Source organism: Myotis lucifugus, unplaced genomic scaffold (assembly GCF_000147115.1).
Source record: "Myotis lucifugus unplaced genomic scaffold, Myoluc2.0 scaffold_59, whole genome shotgun sequence".
Taxonomy (NCBI): domain Eukaryota; kingdom Metazoa; phylum Chordata; class Mammalia; order Chiroptera; family Vespertilionidae; genus Myotis; species Myotis lucifugus.
In genome coordinates this window covers 5,704,753-5,728,043 of record NW_005871107.1, presented here as the reverse complement: position 1 = coordinate 5,728,043, position 23,291 = coordinate 5,704,753, and the positions used below count along the sequence as shown (strand labels likewise).

The 23,291-nt window shown below is 43.5% G+C and overlaps 1 protein-coding gene across 1 annotated transcript in view; it reads left to right on the top strand.

Moving 5' to 3' along the window:
- Nucleotides 1–9,029: 9,029 nt before the first annotated feature.
- COL12A1 (collagen type XII alpha 1 chain) overlaps nt 9,030–23,291 on the top strand; it is a 111,660-nt gene continuing 97,398 nt past the window's right edge. Inside the window, exons 1-5 of the mRNA XM_023754283.1 lie at nt 9,030–9,330; nt 12,382–12,495; nt 18,906–19,022; nt 21,042–21,185; nt 21,647–21,706. Of these exons, the coding sequence (XP_023610051.1) occupies nt 12,423–12,495; nt 18,906–19,022; nt 21,042–21,185; nt 21,647–21,706 (394 nt within the window). The 5' untranslated portion in view covers nt 9,030–9,330; nt 12,382–12,422. The remainder of the gene's footprint in view (nt 9,331–12,381; nt 12,496–18,905; nt 19,023–21,041; nt 21,186–21,646; nt 21,707–23,291) is intronic.

Sequence of the window (23,291 nt, the reverse complement as noted above, 5' to 3'; positions counted from 1 at the left end):
CAACTTGGACTGTACGGTACCTTGAAATAGAAGCTGCCTCTGTGGAGTAATGAGATGGAGGGAACCTGAGAGTCTGAGGACCCCATGGTGCAAAACCACTGTATCAGCTACAGATGACCTACCTCTGACTTTTATGACTGTTTTAGTCCCTTGTATGTCTGATCTCTGTTGCTAACAGCAGAGCATGCCTGATGCAGTCGGGTGCCAGTTGTAAGCACTTTTGTGGATGTGGCAATGTTCTCAACGATTCCCAGAGGTGGCCTCTGGGAGAAGGAGTCCATTGTGCTGGGTCTTTCCTTTCAGCTGCACTCAGAACACTGCTCTGGTGCTGCTTTCGTACCTGCAGCAAGTAGCGGGGCTGCCTCCCCATCTTACTCTCTCCAGAGCAGGAATCAATGTCTCGAGGCATCTCATCTCCTTATTAGCAGCTCTGTCAGCTGTACTGTTATGTGCTAAGTGGGCCAGGTACATGTAGTTGCATATGTCACCCCCTATTTGTGGCCAGTTTTGTTTTGCTCTAATTTTAAAATAAGGAAGATGCAGATAAATTGTGAAAGGTGGCAGCCTTCCACTGCTTTTGTCCAATTTCCTTCCTTGAGACAATGAGGCAATGAGTCCTAACACGGTTTGCAAAATTAATGACAGGCCTAGGAATAGGATACCCAGAATAGTGGACAGAAGACCAACCAGGCAGCGGGTACCTGGATTCTAGTCCTGGCACTGCTGATAGAACATGACATCTACTTAACAGCTCTGATTCTCAGGTTTTATAAATGAAAAATGTAGAAGCAGGTTACAGGATTTCTAAGATTTGTTTTAGTCCCATCACTCTGATGATTCCTATCCACAATAGATGAGACCTATCTTACAGTTTTATTCCTTTGTCTGAAATTATTCAATGAATCTGTTAAATATAAATATAGTAGAAAAAGTATCATCAATATTTTCATCAAAAGAAATAAAGCATATTTTTCTCATTTTTGGATGTATGTTTTAGCATCAACATTAGTAAGAAAAGAAATAAATAGCATCTTGAGTGCTTTGGCAAGTAAAACTGTACCATGCTTTTGTCTGATTTAACTTTAAGGCCAATGGCAACAATGAACCAGATTCCCTCCGGCTGAAACCCAGAAATGGGAGTCCTGAAGGCTCAGGGCTCTTCCACTTACCAGCTCCAGGACCTTGGATGATCCCTGTACTCCCAGTTTGCTGGTTTCCTCATAATGATTTTCCTTACTACTGCTGGCAACACTGAACCCAAATGTAAACACCCATTTCGACCATTGACTTGAGGATCAGCCCTGAAGGTGTTAGTCCTTCTTCTAGCTCTAGACGATCCCTCTCAATCTTCCCAGTGGCAGTTGAGTTCCCAGCAACCCTTAACACAGACTTCATGGATAGCAAAGAGGGCTTGGCTTCGATGAGTTTGTGTCAACCCTCATTGGCCATCAGGATTATCCAGGCCCCACCCCGGGATCAGATTTAAATGGTCTAAGGGTGGTGCTCAGACCCCAGTACAGATGTTTTCCGTTCTCCCTGAGCGATTCTTTTGTGTAGGCAGGGCTTGCACGACTCATTGGCTTAGTCCTGCCAGGGTCACCTCAAGCCACCTGGTGGCCTTGCAGGGGGCAGAGGTGGAAGGAATATCGCTGAGCCAACCGCAGAGCCCACACAATGGCCATATTGTGGAAGCCTGTTATTCATCAGCTGAGACCACCTTAGTTCCAGGTAAAGATCTGGAAGAGCATCAGGCCATGCTAAAAAATGCCAAACCAGACATGCAGCTTCATTTTCCTAGGTTGTAATAAAAGCAGCAAAGGCACAAGACTTCATCGGAAAAAGCTTGGTTTTCTAACTACTTCCCTGCTGTAAACACGGCCTCATGTGTTCCTAACAGAGATTAGAATCTTTTATTTTGGGGGCAGTTCATGGTTTTGTTCCAAGCTCTCACTACCAAGAAAAAAGAAAAAAAAAGAAAAGATAAGAAACCATTTGATAAATAAAACTATACTTATATATTTTTTTAAAATAAAAAACTAGACCATGTGTGAGAGTTGAAATGATTTTCCTAATTTAAACAATGAGTGAGTACTTGATGTACTTTCAGCCTGAGGAGTCCAACACTTAGGCAGCAGATAGACAGGGGGAGGACGGAGAAAATTGTTTAAGCATTTCCCAGATGCTTTCTGTATCACATGCAGTGTTATGTCCTCAGCCACCCAAGAACAAGCTTGCAGGAGGGCCAAGGAACAACAACAATGCTGTCATTTTCCCTTTGCATAACTGCTGGTGGCAAATGTGCAAATGTGACTCTTCAGTTGTGTTTTAGTTTGCACCCCCCCACCAAAGTACATCTCTCTCTCTTAAAAAATCGGTATTTCAATCTGAGATGCTATTTTAATTTTATTAATATAATAGGAAGTTACCAATACATTTTCTTTATTAGGAAAAAAACACCCCCCCCTAGGATTTTGATCATATAATAAGGCAATAAAGCCATTTTGTCACATGCCCTTAAGACTGGCTTGCCTGCCCACTTCCCTCATTTTCCCCATGGTGTTATCATTCTCTCAGTCATGAATTTGCTCAGTCATCTTCAGCTATTTTCCCATCCTTACTTTCTAAAGCCAGTCATTTTCCTGCTTTCATGCCACCGTTATCGGACCATTTGTGTCCCCTACCTGGACTCTGGCACAGAATCTCCCTGTGTCCTTGCTTGCAGGCTGTCGTGTCCCAGAGACACAATTGGTTGGGACTGGGAATTGAACCTGCAACCCAAGTACATGCCCCTGACAGGGAATCGAACCCTTGACCCTTCAGTGCATGGGTCAATGCTCTAACCACTTAACACCAGTCAGGGCAGCAAGTATTTATTTTAATTGAATAAAAAGACCATAGACTTAGATGGCAGAGAGCTCTGAGTTCGGGTCCTGATTCCAAACTTACGAGCAAATCACTTGACTTCTCAGAGCCTCAAGTCCTTATCTATAGCAAGACAATTAAATTTCATGGGTTGTTGTACGTAAAATGCCATGTGCAGTGTCTGGAATCCATTCTGTAAATTATCATATTTAGAGGATGAAATTCCAGAAACTCAGCCACTTCCAGGTTCCATAGCTAGTCCAGTTGTGTTCACAAACTTTCTGCTGAAACAACTCTGCTTTATTTATTGCCCAAGACATTTCCTGTCCTCTGCTACACTTCCCAACTTCTCATTTTGAATCTTGGGCTTAGAATGCCCGCTCCTAGTCCTTCAGGAGTCTTCCTCCTCTGGAAATTCTTGGGGAACCACTTTCACATACAGCTTTCTCCCTCCCACGAACGCTCAACAGCTCTTACTGGTGGGAGACATTTCTCCACGGATCTCTCACGTTTCTGCACGTCTTGTGAGCAGAGACACTTACTGTTTTTGTCCCAGATGTCCTCTTCTAGGGGATCTGCAGACTAGCAGCCTTGGAGGACAGAGATAATTTCTCCCTCCGGAGCAAAGGGCAAGTCTGTTTACTGCCCACGCTAACAAAGAGAATGTTTCTTTTCAGGGCAAAAGTCAAGCAGGCTAACTGTCCTTATAAAAGACTTGGGCTCCCCAAGCTCAGATTCCATTCCTGTCATGCAACTCACTGTGCATGCAAGGGTCACCGGGCGCTCTCTGCATCACGCCGTGGGAATTGGGGAACCGGCACAAATGATGGCACTCTGGCTACTGCTACTGCTGTGAGTCATGCAGTCCTATGTGTCTGGTTCCTCTTGTGACCTGCCAGCATTCATGAAGCTGTACCATGTTAACTTATTAGCTTGCAAGTAGGATAACATTTCAGACCTTTCAGAGCTCCTGATGACTATTATTGTTGTTGTTATTGTTATTTGGTTGTCATCGCTCCTAAATATATTTTTATAACAATCTCCGCTCTCCCCTCCCCCTCAATTGGTTTGTGGAGAGATTGGTTTATAGTGAAATTGGTGTGTGGAGAAATTGATTTTTTCCCCTGTGGAATGTTCTGAATGGTGGATTGAGATGACTGCTTCCTGCATTTCTCTCTGCCATGTATTTCCCCAATGTTATTTTTCACATTGGTCTTCAGCTTTCAATTACACAGTCTCCACATCTCAAATCATTTGACTTTTGCTTATGTTTACTTCTGGTCACTGTACACAGTGGAATGGGATTCTTTTGATTTGCCTTAAAAAAAACCCTCTCCGATTTTTTTAGGGAACATCAAGACTAGAGTAATAGCATTTGCTGAATTAATCCTCAAGATAAAAACGACTTCACAATGAGTCTGATCAGATAATGGCCATCCTTCCCCTCTTCCCCACCAGAGTGCGCACTCCACACTGGATTTCGGAGCATTCCAAAGTCTGGGATCTTGTCTGCTTTGAATGCCTGGATGCCAGTGCTCCATAAATGCCGCTGAATTAACTAGTGAGTGTATAAGAACACATTGTCAAGGGGAGCCTTGGTCTGGTTACACTTCATCTGACACAGGCGCTCCAACTGAGAACAATGAAACCTCTTTTCATAATTCCTATGGCTATGATTTCATCATGACTGCACTGCAGAGTCCTAGGTAGTAAGTTTGAAGACCAAGATCAAATCTTGAAAAATGAATTCCTATGAGTTTTCACATTTTCCACAAGCCTGAAAGTGTATGTCAGTGTACACATACCAACTGCTGACACAGAGCAGTGCCTGACTAGATATTCTGGACCTGTGCTACATCCACAGTTACAACGTAAATACATTCCAAGTCCCCTGCAGTGGTAAGTCTGACTTGAGCAGTATTGAATCTTAAAGAAACGAAGGAAGAAATAGCAGAGGGTTGCCTTCTTAACTCGTAACTGAATTTCTTTCCTTTTGTCTTTGACCCTTTGCTCCAGGAAGTCAGAGCTCACTGAATGATCAACTCCTAGCAGCACCTGACTTTCATGAAATCTAAATCGTTTATCCTAAGAAGATGTTTTATTTAGATGCAATGTTTTTTAAAGCTTCATAGCTTTTCATGCCACCACAGCATTTGAGGTCACAGAAGACGTGAGCTGGCCACCTTGCCTAGCAGGACAAATAGGATGCAGTTAGTTTTCTGCCGCAGAGTTGCTCACACTCTGATGGGAGAGGTAGTTTCTGTTCAGGTGAGAAGACCTGGATGGAAGCCTGTGGGTGCCACTGAAATGGTCCTTTTAAAAGAATCAGAATCAGTCAAGAAGGCAGAGGGAGTGCCCTGCACCCCTCTTCCTTCCTTAGGGATGGCTTTGGTGTCTGGATTCCCCAGCATTGCTAGGGCAGAGAGACTAGTTGCCTATTGCTTCTCGCTTTTAATGTGAAAACACTTGAAGGAGATTTAAGTGGTGCATGTGAAGTTGCTTCAGGTGCTCCATGTGTTACTTAGAGTTTTGAGGGCAAAGCCTCCTCTTGTCTTTGTATCAATTGCTCTGAGCTTGGCACTGCACAGGCACATACAAGGTGATCTTTACATGTGTTTTCCTTGCCTAGCACGCAGGGACCTACGGGAGAGGATTCAGATGCAGTGTCTCTGGCTCTCTGCCCGAGAAATAGGGCTGGTGGCACTACCTCCTCTCTTTACATTCTTATCGCGAAGGGATTGTGAGGGCTTTCTTCATGTGGCACCCTAAAGCCCACTCTCCCTACAGCCCACACGCAGCCCCAGGTGCCGAACAACCAGGGCACATTGAGACCAGGTTATCTCTCTCCCTCCCCACAAGGCCCATCAGCAAGAACATCATGGGAAGCACTCTCCCTGGTCGCTAGGAACGCTGACCCCAAGCAAACCCCAAGCAAACCCAGGAGGGGGGCACTTTTGCTTTTTTAGAAGGTGAGGGCCCTGCTGTAATCTAAACTAGCACCTCTTCCCTCCTCTACCCCTGACCAGAACCTCACGGCAACCTTGGGGCAGTCATTTCTATAGGCGGTTAATTAATGGGCACAAGAAAAGTTTATGTCACTTTTCCACTGGTTCTTCTATCCTGTTACCTCTGTCAGTCCTGGGAATCAGATGGATCAATGACATACTTTGCAAAAACTCACAACTGTTCACTTCCAGGCTGTGACTTTGACCTCCGACTCCAGAGCTCGCGCTGACCGCTAGATCGCGCTGTCGGACAAGAAATCGGAAGCTCTGGACCCGCCGGGAACCCAGGAGCCGGAGGGAGAAGAGGTGGGAGTAGTAGCGAGGGATAGATCCCAGGATATAACCCCAGGAATGAGAGCCAAACTGGATCAATGCAGCCATCTCTGCCTCAGTTGATAAATATCATCTTTTACTTTTTCCCCCCCAAACTTTAACAGATTACAAGGGGTATTAAGAACTGGACGCACTACTGAAGGGCACAGGCTGGAAAGAGAGCTTACACATTTTTGACACATTTGTCCGTTTACCAGACTGGATGTTCAGTTTAAGGGCCCCAAGAGTAGAAACAATGCAGACGTCATGGGGGGAGGCCCCTAAGGCGCCCCTTTGGATGCATTTGCGTGTCCCCTGGGGATGGATGTGTTGAGATGAGCTTGTGGCTATGCATCTGTGCACTCCCCGACCCAGGCGTCGCCTCCCTCCCCCTCCTCTCATCCTACTCTGGAAACTTTGTGTAGGAATCCTTTTTCTGAGGGCCAGAGGGCGTTTGCAGCCGGGGGTTTATATTACCTACATTCCTTTGTAGCAACTATTTGCAAATGCATTGCATCTAAGTATGTGAGCAAGAATGCCTTGAACAAGAGAGGACGGCCGTGCGGGTCCCTAGCACTCTGCTCTGGTTTGGAGAGCGGTGCAAAGTGCGTGCTCGTGGGGACAGAAGCCTCTTGCACCCAGTTTGCCTTCTCCAGCCTCACTGACAGGAGGCAGCCAGTGGCCTCGGCTGATAGATGTATTTGCAGCTCTCAAACAGCAGGGAACTCTTTTTAAACCAAGAATACCAACACCCACTGTTACATTGCTCCCTAGTCAACATCACTATCACAAATTAAAAAACAGTGCGAAAAGGTAGAAAAGGCGCGCGCGCGCGCACTCACATACACATACATCCCCCCTCCCCCCTGGGCTAGATGCAAATCCCAGCCAGCCTAGGCCGACGGGCAGTTGTCTTTCTCTAGACCCGGGGCGGGGGAGTCGTGTCCCAAGAGCGTCCCGGGTAGTTCCAGGCCGCCGAGCGGGCCAGGACAGCCGCGGGTGCGGTGGAGCCCTACTGGGTGCCAGGAAGGCGCTGCCGGGACTTCTCTACTCAGCTTCGTCCCGGAGGCTGCCGTTCGCTCATAGGCATCTGGGGGAGGGGAGTGAAGTGGCATGTTCGGGTGTGGAGCAGCCGGGGTGCTCTCTACAGGCCAGGATGGGGACTCATTGGTGTTGCGGCGACGGCCGTGCGCCCGGCTGTGCGCGGGGAGGTGCTCCTGGCCAGGGCGCGCTCGCGCTGGGGGTGTGCGCCGGACAGCCGAGCTGTGAGAGTTGGAAAGGGAAAAAGACCGCGCTGTGCGTGTGTGGGCTCTTTGTGCAAGCTGCCCAGCTGGACTTCGAGTGGGCTGTGTGTACTCGGGGAATGTGCAAAGGTGGCGAGTTCCACTCCCCCACCCCCCAAGCCAGCCTTCTCTCTGGCGTTTCTGCCTGTGGCTGGAGGCAGCCTAAGCGTGGGGCGGAGGGCAGGGGGCCGCCCTGCAAGTTCCTGTCGTTCTAAAGCAAGTTCGGAGAGGATCACGCTCGCAGGAGGGAAGGCCAAGTTAGCAGACGTCACATCAAACAGGGAAGAGAGGTTTACGTTGGCCACCAGACCTCCACTGCATTGCAGCCGGTGAATTACACGGACGCCCCTCCCGCGTTCCCCGTGGCGCCACCTCCCCCATCCCCGGTGGCTCGTCCTTGAAGGGAGAACCCCTGGGCTTCCAGAGGCCAAAGGGCGCAGGGCTGGTGCTGCGCGCACTGACGCGCGTAACGTGAACCTCTCCCGAAGCGCTTTTCAGATGCCACAATGTAAGAGCCCGCGCTTCCTCCCGTGCGTCTAGTACAAGTTGGCAGCCCCGACTGCCAGGCTCCCCGCTCAGGGCCAAGGGGTGGAGTGGAGCGGAGAGGAGGCGGGAAGCTGGAGATGCTGCTGGCGGGATGTCAGCCCCACATTGGGCTCCCGTCTCCCCAGCAGTGGGGGGAAACTTACTTCCCTTCTGTGCCTTGACCCCACGGGGTTTCAAGGACAGAGCGTTTGGTCCGAATCCTCCACGTGGGGCCAGGCTTTGCTCTGACCCGAGTGAGCACTTGCCACAGTGGATGGAACTAGTTCCCGAACGGCTTCCTGTTAGGGGGGCCCTGGGGTTTCATAGCGTTGGTCGCCCTCTCTCTCTAGGCTCATACCAAGCCTCTCAGTTCCGTCCTTAAGCATCAGGGGAGAGAGAGAGACAAGACTGGGAAAGCCATCCCGTCGCGGGCGGCTGTCCGGGTTTCCAATCGCCGCTCCGAGACTGAAAAAGACAGAAGGCGAGCCGCGTGCACAGACAGTTAGTTAATGGAAACCCTGTAAATCGGTTTTAAGTGCACCCAGGACGGAGTGGGAGGAAGGTGTAGATGGGGATGCTGAGGGATGGGGCTAGGATGGGGTGGGGTCGGTCACACATCCTCGCAGTTTTGAAAACGAGAGTCGCTGCTCTCCCTCCCATTGTTCTTAATTTAGAAAAATAAATTCATTAGAGGAAATCGCACGCACAGGGGAAACCCGAGCTCCCCAGCCCGCCCCGAGCGGAGGCGTGCGCGGCTTCCCTTGGCAGTGAACCCGGCTGCGGCTGTCCCCCTCCCCGCTTCCTCCCTCCTCCCTCCCCGCACCCCCCTCCCCCGCTCCCCGGCGGGGCACTGCTACTACCGCGATCGCCACCTCACGCCGAAGGAATGCTCGAAGTATGCACACGTTCCCAAAAGTAGACCTCCTTCACCGCCGGAGGAGCATACATCACCCCGTGGCAGCCGTCCACCTTCCCAGGCGTTTCGTAACCGAGTAAACTGAGAGCTGGGAACAGCCCTCTATTAAGTAGCCCGCGGCGCGGAGCCTCTTCCCACTCGACGAAGGCGAGCCGCCCCAGACGCGTCCGCGCGCCGGCAGCTGCGCTCCCCTCCCCGGCCGTCTCCGCCGGTTCAGTCGCTCCAGCCGCTCTTCCCGGGATCCTCCTCCTCCTCCTTCCAGGTGGCCCTGACGCTACCCAACTCTCGGCAGCCGCCAGGGGCTCCCGCAGCGCTTCGCCACTTGTCCGGGCGTGGCGGGGTCGCAGCGAGCGCAGTCTTCCAGGACCTCGGAAAGCCGCCGCCGCCGCCGCCGCCGCCGCCTGCACCTGGATCACAGCCGCCTCAGGTCGGTTCGGCTTCTAGCCGTTCTCTCTGGCCCCATCCCTCCCAGCGATAACGAGGGAAACTTGCTTCTAATCTAGCCTGTTGCTTGCTCCGCCCTAAGCCATTCAGGATCCCGGGCGAGGACCGTTTGGACTTGTACGAGTGGAGATGTGCCTGAGATTTGCCAGGTGTATTTGGGTTTTGTGATTCATTTGTATCTTTGCGAGAGAAAGAATTGTAGCTTTTCTTAGGAGCGGAGGCAGGCGGCGGTGTGTGCGTCCAGTACCGTGTTCCATGTTTCTCTTTGTAGGGCAATTTCATCTATAGATGCTGTCGATTTCAACGCAGGGCGCGCCCGGTTTTGTGGCCACCGGCCCCTCATTGTCTCGCGCCTGCAGCGTTGCCGGGGGTGCCGTGGTGCAGCCGGGCGCAGGGAAGGTATTTTTGGTGACGCACGGTGTGGAATTCTTTGGAGGGCCGGCTGAGTGCTCTGCAGCTCGTCGGTCGTGGCTGCGCGGGTGTGGGTGGCATCTTGAGACAGATTCCTGGTCGAGGGTTCTGGCTCGTTCCTCTGCCTTTCCAAGCGTCCGCGATGGCGGGTTGGTCTGGTTCTAGGGAACTCAGCCTTGGCCGGGTCCTAGCTCCCGGAGAAAGCTCCCTCTCCCGACTTCTTCCCGAGTGCATTGGTGGAGGCCCTGCCCGGGGTCAGTGGAACCTCTTAGGTAGTTTCCATCCCAGATCCTAGAGACTGTAGGGATCCGAGAGTGTGGGCGAGGAGTTCATTTACGGACCGGAGACCGGGAGCCAGGGGACAGAAAAGGTACTTCAAGCCCAGCATCCTCAGGACCCTCCGGTGACCAGTTGGGGCTTTCCAGGAACCCCTGCCCCCCACCTCAGCCCGGACCTTCTAACGGGTGCTGGTACGCTGGGAGTGGGAGGGGGCAAGGAAGGAAATGAGCGCTAGGCTCGCCCTTGGCCAACTATTGTCCAGGTGGCGGTGGGTAGAGGAGGTAGATGACAAGCAGGGGTTCTAGAAGGACCCCCGCGGGGTGGGGGTGGGGATGTTTTATTTCCATTTTAAACTTTAAGTTAAGGAACTGGCCCCTTCCACCGGGGTTGGGAGGGGGCAAATAGGCAGAAGGAGACGTATCCCTTAAGATTCCCCCCGCCACCCCCCGCCCCCCCAACTGACTCATTTTCATTCATGAGGGTGAAGTGAGGGAATCCTCGCTGCCACGTAGGGACGGCAGCTTTCAGACATTTATGTCTGAGAATGCTCAATGAAGTGTTGCTAAGCATTCAGATAAATGTTTTGGCTAAAAGCAGAGAAAACTAAAAAGAAAGAAAAAGAAAGAAAGAAAGAACAAAAGAAAAAGAGAAAAAGACATATGGACGAATGCCTGGCTGGCTGGATGAACTGACTGTATGTTCGGATACCCGGCCGCAATGTGATTCATTCTTGCCACCGAATCAGGCACCCGATAGGTGGCGCTCTAGACCCAGACAAAAGTGCCTCCACTGCTTTTTTTTTTTTTTTTTTTTTTTTTTTTTTGGTGGAGACTAGCGGTTTTGAAAAATATCTGCACACAGCTTTTCGGTGGGTACATTGTCAGCCTTTAACTTTTCGCGAGCACGACTGCCAACTGAGTTGGAAATTATTATAGCAAAGTAAAGGCCAGATGATGGGAACAATGGGCCAGTTTCACTTCTTGCTTTTCACTGATGTAGAAGAGGGTTAGAAATGTCAAACTGTTGTTAATTAGGGAGAAAGAAATTGCTAGAGCCTTTGGATCTCCAGAGCAGTGCCAAAATCTTAATTTTGGCTTCATAGAAAAGTGCTCCGGGCAAATTTGGCATGCCTGCTTAGCAGACATTTAAAATGCAATTTACACTCAGGCCGAGGAAAGCTGCCCTAATACATTGTGCCAATTATTTGGAAAGACCTGGTTGGAGCTTGTCAGGTTCTTTTCTCAGAGAGAGTTCGACCTTTGGCTCATTTTTGGATTCCTGAGCATGAGGCCTCGTTTGTTGCCTTACAATAATTTACGTATCCAGAGTCAACTCTCTTTTTATGTTTTACCTCTTGCAGCTTCCCAGTTGAGTTCATTGCTAGCAGCTTTTGTCTCTGGATTGGACCTTAGAATGTTTTAGAAGATTCCCTTCTACCCTCATGGGTTAAGCACCTACTGTGTGCTGGGGACTATAAAAGATGAATAAGACTCTTTGTCTTTAAGGAGTTAATAATCTAGTTACAAAGTCAGGAAAAATCAGAATAGGACATACTGTTCTCTGGAGAACACATACCTGTAATCTTCTGGAATAAATGAACAGCTAAATGAAAAGAGTAATTATTACTGAGAATTTTTATAAAAAAATATCTTTGGGGAACAGGAGTGTTTTTTCTCTTCTATTGCGTGTCCCTTTTTTATTATGTATTTTAGAGTTGTTTTCCCCTAATTTTGGTGCAGGATTTATTAGATGTGAAGACAACACAGCTAGTAGGGGATCAGGTTTCAGTTGGACCTTTCCTATTTCTGTATAATCCATTTCAGACCTAAAGAGCTGCATATTTGTAGGCAGAACAAAATGAAGAAAAAAGAGAGTAAAAGAGGTTTATTATACTTTTCCAAATTACCCTGAGACCACTAAAGTACAGTTACCTAAAGAGTTCAGCAGCTAGGAAAAAGTGGCCGGCCAAATAAAATCCCCAGCTGGAAGAGACATTTGGTTGAGTCAGGGATAAAATGACCTCTGAATTAGCCATCACCCAGGCAGGCTGAAGTCATGTGGGGTCTGGTCGGGCCTTCACTCTGGATGCTAAGCAGGACCAGCCTCCAGGAAAACAGGACCCTCTTTAAACTTGAACTCCCTCTTAGGGCCATGATTAAACTGCTCTAGATGAACTCGACTTCCACCGCTTCACAATAAGCCCATTCATTAGACGCTGGGCTCGGCCCTGGTGGTTATCAAGGCAGATCTGGTTGGGTCCTGGCCCAGGGCCGGGCTCCAGTTCTAACCTGGTTCTAGGCCTGCCCAGACCCGGTTCTGATGCAGTGTCTGCTTCCTCCCTCAGATCCCTTCATGTGGCTGTGAGCTCCGAGGCCCAGGCCAAGCATGAAGACCAGGCTTCCCCCAGCGCTCGCCATCCTGGGTGCCGCCCTGCTCCTGTCTTCCACTGAGGCAGAAGGTAAAAGACTCTCCCTTCACCCGCCCCCAGTGACTGTGCAGAATTAGAGAAAAGAAAAAAAGAACAACAAGTGAATCCTCCTTCTATAGCTTGTTCTGTTTCCCCGCACCTTCTCTTTTTCTCCTGGGGTTTCTCTCCTCCAGAGAAACTCTCTCTTCTACTGAGGTTTGTCCATTTCCCGGCTCTCCAGTGCAGCTCTTTCGTATTCTGCCTAACCCATTCAGTACAGTGCTGTGTGGTCTCCTTGCGCTTGTCTCTGCGGTGTGCTGTCCACACTGCCACCGACACCGCGGCCTTCCAAGAGGACCAGCTGTCCGTCGGGGAGGGGGCGACGGCTGCTCCCAGGTCTACCAAGAGGATACCTCCAGGTGCTGCCCAGGAGCCCTGGTTCGAGGACGGGCTTGCTCGAGTAGCTGGTAACCACCAGGCTTGGGCTGTGACCTTGGTGACGACACAAAATAAAAGACTCCAACCGCCGGCTCTGTGCGTCTGTGTGTTTTGTGGGCATCTCAGTCGGAGTGTCGGATGGTGCAGACAAATGAGGTAGCAGCCAGACCCCCAGGGGATGGGTGGCAAGGAGAGATCCTGGACCCGGATTGTGTTCGCGTGGCGCAGGGTTGTTGCTGTTTGGTTCGCCCAGCAGAAAAGTTGGATCTGGGCCAAAGTTCCCAATCCAGGGAGCCAGCGGACACCAGACCAGGTGGGCACCACCACCCTCTCGCTCACACTTACTTCCAGCATCAGACCCACGCATCAGACCATAGAGTTGGTCAGGGGCTGGGAGATGGGTCGCCTTGACCCCGAGGTCTGCAAAATGGCTCTGAGTGACCTTGCCCTCTGGGAAACGAAGGGCTTCTGATAGATTTTTCGACCTCACTTCTTTTTCTTGTGTGCACTTGGTGTCTGCATTTCTCAGTATTTGCTAAACAAGCCATTTCTATATATTAACCCAGTGGGGCATCTGTCTGCCCTAAATTATCACGGGAGACCTGAGAAACTAGTTTTTTTTTTTTTTTGTCCTGCAAGGTAAATGGAGTAATACCATAAAAGACAACTTAATATTTTTCTTCTTCTTTTTTTCAATAAAGAAATGCCCCTGATGGAGTTAAGGGAAAAAGAAATACTCTGCATGGGCCAGCTATGGCAGTTCAGGGTGAATTCTGCTTCTTTAGAGCTTGTAAAGCTATTTTGGGGCAACACTAAGATTTTCAAAAAGTTTCTATTGTGTTTGATTTTCTATTTCAAGATTGCAGGTACAAAAAAATGAAGATTAGGAAAAGCAGAGAGTCTCTAAAATGTATGATATGTTTAGAAAAGTGACAGAAACTTGCTGGCTCGTCTTATCTGATGGATAGTTTGTGAATGGAGAGGCTTTTCAGAGTGGGCTCTGTGAAGTCATGTTCAGATGAGGTTGCCTTTAATGTTCCTCTCTGTGTCATTGTTAGGAAGGAAGTTTATTTGAGGAACTCTAGAAACCCTATAAAGATATTTTTAGATAATTCACTGAAGTGGCCTAGTTATTGCTCATTAAGAAAATAGTTATTTGAAAATCAGAAAGATTTGAGAATTCTTAGTAAACTAATTAGGTTGGAAATGATGTAAGTGGAAAAAATCAGTTCTGAATTGGATAATGGCTGGTTAGCAAAGCACAGTTGAAAAGAACATTTTATTATCTTTTACTGATTATTTTCACATTTCGCACATTTTTGTCTTTTTAATTTGTATTTATTTCCACATGGTACAGCTTTTTCTTTTTCTATCTTAAGCTGTGTCTTTTCTTGTCTCTCACCCCCTGACATCAGCATTTAATAATTATATTTTAATAGGATTCTTTTTTCTTTATTCTCTAGTTTGGAATTGTTAAATAGAAATATATTGAGAGCCACAAATGCAAGCCACATATGTAACTTACAGTTTTCTGGTTGTCACATTAAAAAAGGAGAAAGAAACAGGAGTTACTAATTTTTATAATATGTTTAACATAACTTTATGTATCCTAATAATATCACATGATCATTTCAACATATAATCAATATAGAAACCACTAGTAAAATATTTTACCTTTTGTGTACTTAGTCTTTGATGTTGAGTGTGTATTCTAAGCTTACAGTGCGTTTCATTTTGGACTGGCCGCGTTTCAAGCGCTTGAGAGCCACGTGTGGCAGGTGGCTCCTGTTCTGGACGGCACAGCTTCTGTGCTATCGACCAACTAATGGTCCCAGGAGCCTGTGAAAGGCTAACAGAATTTGTGGCCAAAACCTTTCTGGGGACAATGGGCTAGGAACAGAATTTCTTTGAAATATTTCTGTTGGGGACATTTCAAAATTTTAACTTGCACCCCTGTTTCCTGCTATGTCATTTTAATTTTAGTTTAAAGTAGCCATAGTTACTTTTCTTTCCCTTTTGCAAGTCATACTTATATTTTTGTATTTCTACTATTTACCAACCAATTTCTACTTACTTAATTTTTTATATGTTGAAAGCCCAGTACTTTTTAATAATTATTTAAAAGATTTGGCATTCGCTTTTTGCATTTCTCCTTTTGTATAAGTGGTCTCACCTTTATCTTGTTTTCCTTCTACCTACTTATACAAGGAACTTTATTTTTCATAATACAGTAGTTTTTCCTATAAAAATAAGGGTGAAAGTGATTTTTTGGCCTTTAGTATTTGTAATTTTTAGACACAGCATAGACTTTATTAACCTTGTCACTTGGCCAGTACTTTGCATGACCTAGAATTATCCTATATAATAGAAGGCTAATATGCAAATTGTCCCCTCGACTGGGAGTTCGACCAAGAGTTCCACCAGGGGGTGGGGCCGGCCCACCAACTGCCCGAGGCCCCCTCCCCGCGACTGGCCCTGCACAAATTCGTGCACTGGGCCTCTAGTAATATATAATGAACAATTTGATATTACTAATTCATTAGTGAGTTGAGGCCATAAGCTTTAATTATCTTGTGTTTAGATGAAGAGGCTAATTAATATGTATATTTATATAATTCTGTGTCAAACTTGTATCAGAAATTTCAAATTAGAGAACTCATAGATCATCTATTCTAATACTCTCCTCTACTACATGAAAAAATGAGGACCCAGAGGCTGAATAATTTAGTCAATTAGCATAGTTACTTAGGAAGACAAGACCCAGGTCTTCTAGTCCTGATTTAGCGCTAGTTTGCCCATAGTGTGCTTCTTTCTTGTTCAAAAATTGGTCAACCTAGCTAGTTTAACGAGGGAACACATTACATAATGTGTACAAATGATTCATTACTTGTCTGAAATATTAATTTTTCAAGTGGTTATTTAGAAACACAAATGAAATTAACTATATTATGACAAAAATTATTAAATTTATACTAACTTTGGATGGAAAATTTAAATTAATGTCTATTGAATATAGCAAAATCATTCTTTACACATTTCTAAAGTTCGCTACCATTAGAGAACTTTAGCATCATTTTCAGTGTTATTATCACAAAGATTAGATTAAAATTCTTACTAGTTTATCAAGATTATTATTTGTAGTGTTTTCTCAGTTTTTCTTTATATTCAGCACATTTGATATACTTGCCAAAACTTAGGCTATTCCCCATTCACCTGTTCATCTTTCCATTCATCCATCCATCCACCTCTGCACAGTTGGTAAATTCTTGGATGTTTCTGCCTTTTAGGTGCCATAATTAAAAACATTATTTTTAAAGAATTATATATCAAGATAGACATTTTAGTTTTAAAATTGCTTGAACAAGTGTGTAAAGAATTTGGAGATATCTGAGTATCTTTATTTATTATTGAATAGGCATCAAAAATGGTTTTTATAAAACAGAGAAATATATGTATATATTAATAGTTAACTATGTTTAAATATTGTTTTTTAAAGTTAATCTTTTACTCAAATATTTCTTATTCTTTACATTTAACTCAGTATGGAAGAAAATTATATGTGCTGAGTCAGATCATGGGATCAAAGTTTTGCTCATTAGCTGTGTTAGCCCCTCAATTTCACTGACTGATCTATGAAACTGGGATAATAAGGCCTGCCATGCTGGGTTGTTATGAGAAGAAAAAGAGACAATTATAAAGTGTTCCAGGGAACACAAGATGCTGCTTGTGACAATACAAGGGCAGTTGTGGATTATTTTTATGTAAAAGAAAATATTTTTAAAATGAATGAAAATACATTTTGCATTGAATTAAGTCATCTTTTTTTTTTTTAAGAAAACAAACCAAAAATGTATACATAGCGTGGCAATCCTGAAAGGTTTTATATATGATAAAAGTGGCAAGAGGAAAAATGGGGTGGGCTGTCTTTGTACACATGCTGGTTGGCCATTCTTTCTTACTTTTCATTCCTAAGTACCACATCTGGGTTTCTTTGAACACCTTAAATTCCTCTGAAATGTTAAAGACTTTTCCCAACAGTCAATTTTTCAGTTTTTCTGGAATCCTGGTCATTTGGAAATCAACAAGGTGGGCCGCTGCTGCCCTTCAGCAGTTTTAACCTAATGTCTGCCGCTTCAGGTCAATTTCCCTACAAGGTTGGTGGTACTGTTTTTCCATGTACTGATTTTTTTTTTAAAGCATGCTCAGGCCAGTTGTGTCTGCCTTTGCATTAAATTTGTCCTGAGCCATTGCTACTGGAACAATATTTTATAATGATATTCTTAATAGCTATTGTCCTATTAACATTTGTTGCATGCTTGTTATACTAAGTGACGATGGCAGCTGAACCTCGCAATACGGTAACAGACAGCAGAATGTTGGATAATTAAACTATGCATGTAGATTAATAGTCTAATCTCACTGCCTGTGTATGGATAGTAAGAAAATAACATTCGTTCCATTACTAGTGTATCCAATAAAAACAAAAAGCCATCTCCTACAGTTGTAAGCAGCAGTTTATTAAAGCAAACGTTTGCTTACTTTATCTTATTTCCATTAAAACATATTAATATTACATAAATTGCTAACCCCAGTTAAATTCTATGACTCACGTCTCAAAGCTACTGCTGTATTTCAATTGACCTCTGTGAAAACCTACAAAGAGATTTTAATCTCTCAAAAATTCTGACTCACAGGAATAAGTTCAGACTTAAATAGTTTAAGAAGAGTATGGCTGAAAGTCTTCTTACTTTGTGAATCTGCTTCAAGAGTAATAGTTTGTAATGCATTGACCATGCACTGACAGTGAGTCAGTACAATGCTGCATGATGAGGCATGAACATTGCAGAGAGAATATCATTATAAAATATTTCTGAAACGTCTTTGTGTAATGACTATTGTACATGGAGGCTTTTGTTCATTGTGGGAAACTAAAAACCAGTCAACATTTCATTGACACATGCATGATGCTGTACAGTTTTGTATGTAAACTCTTTCTGTACTTTTCGATTATTCCTTTCATTGACTTCTCCAAGTTTTTATGCGCAGTCATGTCTCCAGATTGCTGATCCTTCTTCACTGTTTTCTTTAAGTTCTGTAAATAAATGTCTGTAAATATACATTGATGTTGTCTTTTCATAATTAACCATTGTTTTGTAGAAGACCATACTGGCATTTTAATTTAAAATGCCATTTCTAGTATGGAGTACGCCTGCTGCAAAGGAAAAGAACAGTGTTGGTTTACACCTTGGAAACATACAGCAAATTGGTGTAAACGGGCAGAATATTCCTTTTATAAACATCTATTTATCATTCTTTATATATTTATACATTATTAACATCTCATTACTATCTGAATACTTGTTTGTATGAATATACATTAGATGTATATTTCCTTGTGAAACATAACAGTGCTAAATTTCCCACGATTCCATCTTTTCATTAAAATACAGTTTCATCTCTGCCACAGACTGAGATGTGTCAAACAAAAATCAATAGCAAGACTTGGATGCAGAGAATGAACCAAAAATATCATTGATTCTTTTCCACATTATGGAAAAAAAGTATTGCGTCAGTGTTCTAAATGAACTTCTATGGTTGTGAGCAGGTTGTGATATGGCATGCTTATTCAAATTGCACTCAGCATGTATTGAAATTCTTTTAATTGTTATGTGAATTGTTTGCATATGTGGTTATTATATGTGATCTCATTGTACTTGTATGTACTTGTATCCAAATATGTTTCTAGTATGCTTGATTTTGCTGGCCATTCTTGGATGACCTAGCAACTCAAGAATCAAAAGTGTTTTGTGCTGTCTTCTGTAATATGTATACTCTCTGATGTTTTGTCATATCTTGTCAGCTTTTAATTTTATTCTTATCCAACAAGATATCTTTTATATTTGTTGGAAACAAATTTATGCAAAGACAATTTAGTAAGCTTTGCTCAACACAATTCTTATTAATTAAATTGACCATTTTTTGAAATTGGAAAATGTAACTGATAGGCACTCTCTCTTTTGCAGTTGACCCACCTTCAGACTTGAATTTTAAAATAATAGATGAAAATACTGTTCATATGTCATGGGCAAGACCAGCCGATCCAATTGTGGGTTATAGAATAACAGTGGATCCTACAACAGGTAAGTTTTATTATCAGGAACATTAAAGATAATAGAATCCAGTCTTTTCCCCTCTTTTCATTTTATTATGAAGAATCTGAGATTTAGAAAACCTGATAGGTTTAGCCAATGTCACCAAATACTTGGTGGGCTCAGTCTAGTACTCACTGTTATATTTTTATAGTATTGAGCTTCATTAACATGGTTTGCTATGCTAAGCTGTTGTTATTAAAAATGGACTTTGTTTTTTAACCTGATCAGAATATTGCTGGTCATCTTTGATTTTATAAAATAGAGTTTTCACTTCTTAACATTCTTCTTGAATTAGTTAATATTCAACATGTAAAGTATCAAGTGATAAAGTGAGTTGCTATACCTTACTCCATGTCCTACACACTTCAGTACTCAGGGAATTTTGTTATTCTGGGATAATGGTGAGCTACTATGACAAAAGATAAGAATTTACTTTATGTGGATTCTATAGATCCCAGGCTAAGTGTCTAAAAAAAAAAATGGCTTTGTTTCTCAAGAGTTATATTTAGTGTTCATGATATTGCCCAAGTGTGGGGAACCAATCTCTGCTGATTAACTTTTAGTTCTAACATTAAATGGGAAAAATCGCCATTTCCACTAACACCATCCAAGTGGTAGGATCAAGTCTTGATAGACTGACTACAGTAGAGATGGATGATGTCAACATAACTTATCAGAGCTGTGTTTATTTATTGCTTTAAAAAATACCAAGAATTTTAAATGCTGATTTATCAGGGAATTGGGAAACTGTTTTTTGATATGATCTGAGAACTTAAAAAAGGGGTCAAGAATTTACTTTTTCTTTGAATCTTTTCTCCCCATATATATTTGTAGTCAATGAATTCATTCATTCCGAAACAGAAAAGCAGTTGAAAAGGCATCCATTCTGTTTCCAGATGTTGTAAATCACTGACTCTTAAATTCCCCAAGCTGGTACTGGGACCCCCAACACAGCAGAGCCCTGCTGTCTTCCTGTTCCGTGAGGGCCCTGGTTGGTTCTGCAATGCTCTACATATAAACCAAGAGCACTTTTCAGAGTTCTATTACATCTGTTACCTTTTTTGATTATTTATGTTTTGATGAAATTTTAACATAATTTAAAAATCTTTATGGGCACTTAGCCCTTTGGAACTACTGTATTTCCTGATTGATTTGAAATTTAACATAATCTAGAACAGTGGTTCTCAACCTTCCTAATGCCACGACCCTTTAATACAGTTCCTCATGTTGTGGTGACCCCCAATTTCATTGTTACAAATTGAACATAATTAAAGCATAGTGATTAATCACAAAAACAATATGTAATTATATATGTGTTTTCTGATGGTCTTAGGTGACCCCTGTGAAAGGATCATTTGACCCCCAAAGGGGTCGAGACCCACAGGTTGAGAACCGCTGATCTAGAAGGAAGTATAACAATGGTTAATATGTAAATAAACACTATGCATATTGTGCCTTGAAGCGTTTGCTACCTAGTGAATTCAGGGGCATGGGTACCCAGTAAGGTATGCACCCTTTTGAATACGGAGGATGCATTGCTTCCACACTAATTGTTTCCCAGTAAAGGTTAATTTTAGCCTGTGGGGTTTGTTTTCCAGGAGCCGATTTTCATCCCCCTTTTTTTTGCTTTCTCTGCTCTCCTCCAATGCATACTTTAATATTAAATTATTTCCTACTTTATATCTCATTTATAAAAAACTTGGTTATCTATCATTAGTCTTCCAAAATAATAAGAGATTTTTGGTTTGCTGTTCTGGACTATCTTTAATCTAGATGACTCCTTAAGTCCTCAAACAAATATTGGATATGCTTGTAACAAGTCTATTTACTGAGTTTCTAGAATTCAAAGTTTTGGTTTTGAAGAACAGTAAAACATAATGTTTGGATGTTCTGAAAAATAATCTATATTGATTTTTTCAGATTTTGAGTATATCTGGGAATTACATTATATTGTGTTATATGTAAAAATGTTTGGTTGCATTCATATATTCCTTTCTATATTTCCAGATGGGCCAACTAAAGAATTTACCCTTGCAGCTGATACCACTGAAACTTTATTATCAGATCTAATACCTGAAATAGAGTATGTGGTGACAATCACTTCATATGATGAAGTAGAAGAAAGTGTACCAGTTATAGGTCAACTAACAAGTAAGCACACATATAAAGTATTTTTATTCTTTTAATACTTTGGCAGAAGGTTTCTCCCACTTTCACATTTATTCTGTAACCATGAAGAGTTAATTAATATCAGTATTAACTATTTTTCCTAGAATAGTCATTTTTATGATCCTAGTTATTAGTGGATACGAATAACTCATTCTTGATTTATAAGCTTGGTTTCTGGAATCATTAGGAATGTTATGAATGAAAACTATTAAAAAACATTAAAATTTGCCAAGCAACAAAGTTAGTGTCTTTTTGAAATATATCTAATACTCACTAAAAATGATTTAGTTGCACAGAAATACTTATTTGGCTGTATTCTATGACCAGCTCGGCATGGACCATTCATTTGAAAGAGAATGGTGAAAGACAATGTATGTATTTTACTTTTAGGAAGTATTTGTATGGGTTCATTTCCTTTTCTAATAATCAGGTTTTTGACTCAGTTCAAACAGGTGGTCCTATGAAGCCAGGGGAGAAGAAACCTGGAAAAACAGAGATACAAAGTAAGTATTTCCCTTAATATTTTTGCTTGGATTTGTAGAAGTCATAAATGTAATATGAAAGAGATGTTTCAATTATATACATAGTCTGATCTTTCTATATTATTTTCTATAAGCTTTATTTAGAAGTCCAGACAATATAATAGTAATATATGACTAAGTAGTTAAAATATATGTTTTGACTTTCTAGCCAAATTTTCACTTTATTTATTAAATGCTAGAGGCCTGGTGCATGACATTTGTGCATGGTGTGTGTGTGTGTGTGTGTGTGTGTGTGTGTGTGGTGGGGGGGGGGTCCCTCAGCCTGGCCTGCACCCTCTTGCCATCCTGGACCCCTTGGGGATGTCTGCCTTCCAGCTTAGGCTCTCACAGTCCAGGACCCCTCGCTCCTTACTACCCGCCTGCAGCAGAGGCAGGAGAGGCTCCCGCCACCAACGCTCGCTAGTGGTGAGTTGGCTGAGCGGTGCTCCCCCTGTGGGAGCGCACTGATCACCAAAGGGCAGCTCCTGTGTTGAGAATCTGTCCCCTGGTGGTCAGTGTGCATCATAGTGACCCGTCGCTCTGCTGTTCAGTCGATTTGCATATTAGCCTTTTATTATATTAGATTCTTTTTACTGGGGGTGTTTTGAATTTGTGTGTGTCCAAATTTTCCTGCACGATTTTGGCAGTAGGTGAGAAACAAACCTCATCACTGGACTTAACTCATTATCTCAAAGATAAACGGATAGAAATAGGTGGCAGCTTAGGGATATATGAGAAATATAAGGCTGGAACAGAAGGGAGATGACCCCATAGTGTTTAAAGCAGTTCTATTGCCATGAAAATGTATTTCCAGGTCTGTGTATATGTTATGCTCATGTCCAGGGTACTTACATGACTTTAGTTGATGGCAGTTGTAGCCTTTACAGAATCTCTGTAAGACATAACTGGTAAGTTGGAGTGTTTGTAATAAAATGAAAGCAATATTATTTAGTCTAGGTTTTGCAGGTTCTAGCCTTCGTTTGTTTTATACTACTTTGTCTGACTTAGTGGGATGGACCCTTAAGGGGTTTCTTGGATTTCTAATTTTGCTACCTTGTAAAAGTTGGACTTATGACCCAGGAGACAATAAAAAAATTACGAATACAACGTCTCCTTTATCTGGAATTTTTTGTTCTAGATCACTGTTTATTATTCTTTCTGATGTCTAATAAACTGAAATGAAGTATGTAGTTACAATGCTAATATTTCCCCTGAACCATCATATTTATTTTAGATGAAAGCATTCTGCCAAACATTGACTTTTCAATAGACTTAAATTGGCTTATTATATAGTGTGCAAAAATTATTTGGGCATGCAATTTGTATTTTCCTCCTCTTCCAAGGCAAACCCTTTTTTAAATCATCCATCAGCCCTAGCTGGTTTGGCTCAGTGGATAGAGTGTCAGCCTGCGGACTGAAGGGTCCCAGGTTCGATTCCGGTCAAGGGCACATGCCTAGGTTGTGGGCTCGGTCCCCAGTAGGGGGCATGCAGGAGGCAGCCTATCAATGATTCTCTCATCACTGATGTTTCTATCTCTCTCTCCCTCTTCCTTCCTCTCTGAAATCA